General features: G+C 37.0%; 1 protein-coding gene across 1 annotated transcript in view; it reads right to left on the minus strand.

Annotated features, from left to right (window-relative positions):
• The window catches only part of tns1a (tensin 1a), a 50,728-nt gene that overhangs the window by 20,508 nt on the left and 21,359 nt on the right, over positions 1–8,861 (minus strand). The window contains exons 3-4 of the mRNA XM_043241646.1: positions 3,505–3,542; positions 247–312 (exon numbers count right to left, since the gene is read on the minus strand). Coding sequence (XP_043097581.1) covers positions 247–312; positions 3,505–3,542 — 104 coding nt within the window. The remainder of the gene's footprint in view (positions 1–246; positions 313–3,504; positions 3,543–8,861) is intronic.

Consider the following 8,861-nt stretch of genomic DNA (forward strand, 5'->3'; position numbering starts at 1 on the left):
TAAATCTAATAAACATAAATATTTATGCATATATGACCTATTCTTATTAGGTGTGGTCTGTAATGACGATTCTCACATATTTACATTACCATAGGACATTTTGGTGAACACATTACATCAGTTTTGCTAGCTGTCCCTCGCTAAGAGCACAATAATATTAATGATAATAATAATAAGAACAACAGCAAAAACACTTTTTTTTTTACTTCTGGGCAGTTTGTTTGATTCTTACCTGATTGATCTTACCTGATTGTAGTTAGTTGCAGTAGTTGTCGTCGTTGTAGTAGCTGTAGATTCACAGGCTGTGGCTACCTGCAAATATAAAGAGAAGACAGAGACAGAAAAATTCAGACCGAATGCAGCTGTTGTATTGTAACTTTCCTGCCTCTGCCTTGTCTTACAAAGTCGTGAAAAATTACTAAACTTACTACAAATAAAAATAATTCAGTTACACAGAGATACAATAACTACTTCAACATTTAACATGAACAAACCTGACCTGTTATTGGATGTAGCTGGCCTACATCAAAAAACAACAACAGAAATTTAAAATCCTAATTATGAATGTTTTTCATAATACAGCACAACTTTATTTGCTTCACGTAATATGTGTTGCACGCAACACAAACACTTTGAATGCTATTTTTGATCATTTGATAAATTTCATATAAACGTTTCATAGAATCCAGGTAAATAAGAAAAGTTAACACACTACAGGCAATCTTGAAGTTAAGATAAACCAAAGTTTGGTAACACTTCATTTTGTCTTTTTTGTGCTATTTTGAAAAATATAAACAAATTAGTAATAAAATGTAAGGAAAATTCCTCATCCGCTATAACGCCGTGTTAATTACACCTTATATCATATGTAAACATTTGTGTTACCAAGGTAACGACTGACGCATTTGAATTGAATCTGAAAACGAAATCGTAATGACTAATGTTTTTCAAAGTTAGTCTAAAATAATACTCATAGTCAACGTATCCACTTAAACTGTTAGCTGAATAATTAATAAAAACTACAGTATCTAGCAAACTGGTCAACTAAAACAAAACTCTGAATTAAAATAGTGCCAAAAATTTCCAACATATCATTTAAGTTTGACAAATGCTGTAATTAGCTTGGTTGTCTCTAATAATGAACATTAGGCAGTGGAAGCTGTTTTAATATGAACTGCAGAAGTGCTTAACTGCTCATTGCCTCATTTAATCATCAGTATGAACTGTCAGTGCATAAATCAAACTCACTAAAGGCCAATTCACACCACACAGACAAACTGCAACAAAGTTGGCAGTTGGATTTTGAATCTTATGAAAAATAACAGTCACGTTCACACTGCACCAACAGACACTGACCAACTCTCACTGACTGGGAAAAAAACGATTATCCTACATCCACAATCCAAACTTTACTTTGGTGGTTAAGGGGAGCTCCCCCAATGTAAAGCGTCTTGAGTGTCTATAAAAGCACTATATAAATGGAAGGAATCATTGTTATTAATCTTAAACTGTGTTACAAGGAAGAACAAAGCTTTTACAGGTTTGGAAACGGCTAATGACAAATGCCAAATGGAGCCATAGCGGTGGAAGGCCAGAGTGAACAGTGAACGTGGTGATGTCCGACCCAGGTGGAGCTGTTGTTCCGAGCTGAATGACTTATGGTCACTGCTGGAGTCGAGGGAGGAAGGAGCAGAGGAGGAGGAGTCAGGGTGATAGGCCTAGGTGAAGTGATGCGATCTAAGGCTGAAGACAGAGGCATAGGATCCCCACGACCAGGAGTAGCTTCCTCAATGAATGCCCAAAGTGTTGTCATGCCACCGAGAGGAGTCTGAGGAAAAGCTGAGGGGCTAATGGGAGACTGTGAGAACTGGGTTGCAAGAGTGGCTGTGGGCTTGAGAAGAGACTGAGGAGGAACAGAGGGACTGGCACAAAAACAACATGACTGTTCGATTGAGAGGCGGGAGAGGGAGGCTGGGAGGGACCAGTGAGACAGAAGAAGAACAGTCTGATTTGGGTGATAGTAATGGGGGCAGAGAATCATCCTCTCTGAAATCAAAACAGTAGCCAGAAACATAATCTCTGTGACAAGAATGTGGACGGGGCTCACTTCCACACCCACATCACGCACCTGGCCAGACTCCGGCCAACTCTGGCGATTAGGTTTTCAGACTGAGGTAGAATGACGCTCCTCGCAGTCTAAAGGGTTTCTGGCCAAGCACTGGGTCAGGAGTGGGGCTGGTGTTGTTATCATCGGATCTGATGATGGGCAGTGATCCACAAGAAAACAAGACTTGCGACCAAATTCGCAAAGCTCACTCAAAGTTTCCCCTGACATTTGGATCTTGTGGCATTATTATTAGTTTATTATTATAAGCAGTCTTCCAGAAAGGCTGTCTCATGGGTTAGGTCAAGGAATTCATCCACATGTACTTAAGGGAGCGATGATATCCCTGCTCAAGGCACAATTTAACAATGTCATAGTACAGTGGGGGGAAAAAAAACATGAAGACAACAAAAAGCACACAAAACCTCCCGCTGTAATTTACTTCTGGGTCCAGTCTTCTGTCCCAAATGCATAAAGATGAAGATGTACTGCCTCTAGCAGATGAAATGTAACAGCTGTTTGAATTGTAAATCTATAGGTTTAACCATCTTTTAGGATTTTTTCACTGAAAATAGGGAATTTTGGTCATTCAAAACAACAGGCTACACACTGCTCATGCTTAAACCTTGGATTAAAGTTCTCATTTGCATAGCTGCAGTATCAGCAACCCCGACTGCATAAATAAATTGTGCGAGTGGTTTAAATAAAAGGCTCGTCTCAAACATTTTGCATGTAAATCATCCTTGGCTGTTTTACAAACAAAGAGCTTATGTGACCGTACAAAGCTTGTGTTATGAGACCCATGCTGCTTTACTTCTGATGAGATCTCTCACCTTCAGGGTTTCGCATTTGGCATTGCAATTAACCCTGCAAAAGTTGTGCTAACCCTGCTTCAGTTAAAAACAGACCTTGGAGCCTATCGTGCACCAATCATAATGCAACACAAGTGTTTTTTATTAGTTTTTAGCCAATTTGTGCTCTCATAAATGTGCTGGTCTGGAAAGCAGGTGTGTTCAGGCGCATTGTTAAATTGCAAGTAGCTTGAGACTACTGAAATTAACAGTGCCATTGATCAAACTAAAACCTGGTCTTAAGTCAATGTTGCAGTATTTTTGCTAGAGTAGGCGTAAACTAAAACATAACATAACCTAAAACGTAAAATATTATTATTAAGCAGGCTACATAAATATAGAAAAATGCATATATGTCTCAATGGATGATCACTGCATCATTGCAACTAGCAAAAGTGGATATGGGTATGACTTAAGTGCACCTTCGCTTTGCACTTTGTGCTTTAGACATACATTTTTAACACACATATGCACACAGAGGTCAGTGAAGGTCATAGCAAAGCATTATATATTAGAAAGAAAGAAAGAGTAAAAAAATCCATGATTTACCTTTACCTCACATTTCTTATGGCAGGACAACTTGCACTCTGCAGGAAAAGGAAAAAATGCATTAAATGTAATCATAGAACTGATAAATTTAAGGTTAAATATACAGTCATTTAGTCTGTACCAATCCACTCTATAAAAGGTTTTGTAAGGTTAATCTGATCTATGTGTTGTAGAAACCAGGTGTAAGTATCCATGGCTAATTTGTCTTTGCCCATTATTTTCCCTGTGTACAAATATTCTATTGCTTCTATACACTTTGTGAATAGTATGTCACTATTTGTAGTTAATGTTAACAAGGATGCGTTTTGTTGCTATGTATGTTTGGTGCAAACAGTATCTACCACTATTTAGACTGTAACACTATTTACAGTGTAAATAGCATGTCCCTTGCAAAAACATTTCTTTGCGGCTAACTTATTGGTAATTTGCGGCAAATTTGCAGCAACCTAAAAGCAGTGAGTTTTTCTGAAGTGAGGCACTTCATAACAAAATATATAAATGACAAAAATATGAAAATAGCATGAAATTTATGTCATGTCAATAGATATGATTGAAGTTCTGAAGTCCTTCAGATCTACATGAATCATGTAAGTGATTTTTTAACTATTGATTTAACTGTCTTTTGTTGGTAAATATGAAGAACAAAGGAGTCTGTAATAATAAATCTGCATTGTTAATCCTACTGATCTTTTATTCAAATATTTCACAAAACCTAACCTTCCACTGAAAAAAAAAAACTGTTGAAAATGGGGGAAAAGCTCATCATGAAATACACGTTTTTTTTNNNTCAACCACCTTTCCCAAGATAGCATCTTAAGTTTAGGTCAATAAACTATGATGGCCATTTCAAAACCTTACTTTTGGTCTCAGCGACACATTTTGAATGATTTTGTTGATTATGTTGACTACATTGTCCTGTCACTGTGGAGTGCTAAAAATGAAAAATATTATTGGGAATATACTTCAAAGATATTTTATTTGTGATCGTTTCTAGGTGTACCGATAACTGTGGCCAACATATACAGAAAACATTATTGTATTTCATAATGTGATCGTACAATACAGATTTATTGTCACAGCCTTCTATGATCTTCGAAGGTGCCAATATTTCTGACCATGACCGAATCTATCAGTTTTAACACTTTAATTTTACTTAATCTGTGTCCATTTGGATAATTACTTTGAGGAAGTAGTGAGGTTTTCATTTCAATGTCTGTAAATATGCTGCCTGCTGATGATGTTAGATGTGATTAGATGAATATCCATGCTCATAATCTGTATCAGCTGTATATATAGATTGTTTAAAAACTCATTTATTTACCAGTTGATCCTGAAAGAGAATGAAGCCTGCCCCTGATACTGAAGTCATTGGCAGTCTTAAAAACATGGCTTGTAACAACTCTTGAGTGGTTCCAGCATGAAGGCCCAGGCTTCACCATTCACAAACTCATGGAGGGACTTTAAGAATCATGTGATCTGTATGGCAAGACATCAACAGCATTTACATTAAAATTAATAAAGTCTGAGCAATGAAATGAATAACACATGCTTAATGTTCTGTGTCACCCCATGATACAGTTTAGTTTCACTCTCTTTTTCAATTCATTTTCAGATCATCTGAAAATGAAAGATGCAGATTTCAACAAAGAAGTGAACTTATACCTGTAGGGGAGCAGTCATGCTTAATAGGATAAGTGAATAGAAAACAAGTAAATGGATGACTTTATATAATTTAATGGTTAAGGGTAAAATAATATTGTTTTATTTGAATATTCAATGTAATATTTTAAAAATATTTTTATATTGACCAGTTAAATTTGTTAGAGTATCTAAATTGAGTTGTGATGTTGATAAAAATGTTAACATATACAGCACACAGTGTTTGATATCGCGTTGAGATTTGTACCGCATTTGAATATGTATTCATGTCGAGCGATAACTGAAGGTTTGGATATATAAAACAGTGACACAAAAAATACCTTGAATTTGCACCAAAAAGTAGAAGCACCTGTACTGCATTCATGTTCACCACAGGCTTGCCACAACTGTCTGCCGCAAATTTGATGCAAACTTTTAGCCACAAAGCTCATTTGCATGTAAAAAAATATAAAATTGTGGCAATGTTTACTATAAGTTTACCACAAGAATTTGCCAGACACTGTATATTTTTGCAAGGGATAGCTTCGCAACTTCATAGGGATAGCTTCACATCCTGATTGAGAGAGAGAGAGAGAGAGAGAGAGAGAGAGAGAGAGAGAGAGAGAGAAAGCTGAAATCGCTAGAGCAGAAAGATTAGGTTTAATGTGTGAAAACAGTGAAGTCAAGCTGTTAAGCAAGGGACAGAAGATGGCTAGAATGGTAGGCAGCAGGATGGTATTGAACAGTCAGTCAAATAAATATTAGTGCTGTAGCAAGATGGAAATAAATTTTGCTCTGTTAACATTAAGATGTTAAAGTATACGAATAAATATGTTAGGTCCTGAAAAAGAATGCTAAAGAAATTAAAACAAGGCTGCAGTTATGGAGACAAATCAATAGAAATGCACTGAGAGTGGCTAGTCTGTATAATAAGCAACAGTCACACTGAGCACAAGTTTATTTTAAGAAACAGAACAAAGGAGACATACAAACAAAAATGTGAGGGATTTGCCGGTCTAACATGCAGATGTTCTATGTACCGCAAAGGTGCAAAAACGGTGGTACAACCAGGTCTGAGCTATAAGCAAAGAGGGGATTAACAAAAAAAGGCATGTTACAGATGGGGGTGAGCAGCAGAAGTGAGGGTGTCATTCAACAAGGGAAAAAAATGGCATGTGTCAAAAAAGAACACATGCTAAAGGTATGCAGATCAAAATGATCAACTAGGAAGGATCTCATTCAAAAGAAACAATAAAGACACTCACGGATGAAGTGATGAGCATAAGCTGCTCACACATAATTCATAAAGAACTGCGATAAAAGAGTCAGTGAACAACTCCTAACTAGTACAACTAGTACCTGTACTAAAGCCTGACAACTAAGTAAGACTAGAGACTGCATGTTGACCTGGCCGATATGACCATGAGCACCTCCTGACAGGAGCAGGACTATGATTACAGCGAGAAGCACATTCATATGAACGGAAAAGGGCACAAGGTGGACACTGCGGGTTTGCATCCAGGGCCAGAGTAAAACAGAATACCTTCCAGTGTCTCACAGAGATGAAGGTTCTGCCATAATTTGTCCACAGTCCTGTCCACAAGCTGTTGGGTAAAGAGGCTAAGTGGAAATGGAGTGTTGAACAAGAGGATGCATTTAAGCAGTCAAAAAAAATTAATTAGCCAGCAGAAGTCTTAGTATAGTATGACCCTCAAAAGAAGGGGATTGTATGAGACTTCACACGGGGATGGGTAAGGGCCACTGATCTATAACAGAGAACTGGATTGCTCATTGCATCATGAACGTGAAGCTGCAGCATTGCCATATTGGTATTCCCCACTGTTCCCATACATTGTATTTGAAGTAATAGGACATTTTTATCTATTTAATGAGAAAATCTGAAGTATCCCTGCAAATCAAAATTGACTATATGTATTTTGTTAGCTCACATTGCTATTTTTCAAGTGAACAATTAATCCATGCAAGTTAGTCCACAAAAAAAAAAAANTCTGAAATAAAAGTCCTTCTCTGATGACATCAGTTTGACAGCTTGGTTATGAGTGTGACATGCTTAACCACGCCCCTCCAACTGTCAGGGTTCATTTCTGAATTAAATACTACATCCAATCAATTTTAAGTAGAAAAAACAAGCCATGCCCGTTTTCCTCATTCAATATTCTGTTTCTTTCTGAAGTATGTCACAATATAGCAGGGTATTCGGGCATTCCCTTTGCTTATTAAAAAGTTATATTCATTACAGTAGTGACCATAAGATTGACGTGATAAACATCAGGTGGACATGACCTCAACATATCGTCAGCTAAGAATTATAAGGCTCTTTCTGCCATTTTTGACAAAATTTTGTTATTCACATATTTATATTCTTTGACAGCTTACATTATATGATAAATTGCTCATTCTGAAATCTAAAGAAAGATTTATGCTTTGTATAGTAACAGTTACACATATACCTTAATTTGCCGTTTCATACAGTATAGGCTATCTGCTAATTTTTCAACAATTATTTCATTTACAGCATTCATTTTAAAGTAGGTAACAATTTAGGACTGATTCACTTCAAGTCAGGTGATTTTTAGGTCAGCTGTTTGCCTGTGACTCAATGGTGCTCTCTTCTGGTAGGGAATAATAAGATGACAGCTCGAACACTTCCGGTGGCATCACTTCCTGTCAGCAGTTTAAAATGCAATGAGTAATGCAGTCATTATACAGTATATATACATCAGTGGTTAGGGCCAGTCCTTTTACACAATACAGCAGTGCAACACAGGTTTTATGCAACATACACTAAGTCAAGAAACTTTACATGGTTAGACCAGAAAGGACTCACAACTCATGCAGTTACCAAAATAATTTTCCTTCAAGTAACTTAATTCTAAAGCTTTAAGTACAGTACATCTTTGACTGGAAGTTAACAACTGTAACATGGATTCTTACTGTCCTTTTTTGTTTTAATTAAGGCTATTTTTAGAATTCAAGGATGAGCAGTACTACTGTAAGTGTGAGAGTGCAATATCATCTGCTTGGCAAGGAAAAAAATATGGAAATGCTAATGTCCTAAAACGTCTGCCATTGGCAAAAAAAGAAAACATAAATAGCGGTGGATGGTGCAGAGATGCTAGATGTAGTATAGCTTGCAACTAGAAACAATAAAGTGTGTAATCTGGGGTGCACAAGAGGTAGTTACAAATCCAGGTTGAGGCAGATAGTGCTGAGACAATTATCATTTAATAATAACCAATGACACCTAGGTGTCAAATGACGGCCTTGTGTGTGGTACCCAACAATAAACCAGAACCAGACAATGTCTAGTAAAATGTAGTAAAGTCCTATTAGCAGGAGAGAAATGTTGCTGCAGAAGCTTTCTTTGTCCTTGAATCTGGTCTGAAAACCATGTTAAAGATAACATGTCTTGACGTTAACATGTCATTTAATAACCATTAAAGATGTGTAAAATGCATGTACAGGGGTTGGACGATGAAACTGAAACCGATTTAGTGGTTTCATGGCAAATTTGACCAGCTTGGTGGCCAATCTTCACATTCCACCAGTAAGAGTAATAGAGTAATAGCACAGTTTTGCTATGCACACAACATTATGAGTGACATATCAGAGTTCAAAAGAGGCCAAATTGTTGGTGCACGTCATGCTGGCGCATCTGTGATGCAAACAGCAAGTCTTTGTGATTTAACAAGAGCCAC

This window comes from Puntigrus tetrazona, chromosome 6 (genome assembly GCF_018831695.1).
Source record: "Puntigrus tetrazona isolate hp1 chromosome 6, ASM1883169v1, whole genome shotgun sequence".
NCBI lineage: Eukaryota > Metazoa > Chordata > Actinopteri > Cypriniformes > Cyprinidae > Puntigrus > Puntigrus tetrazona.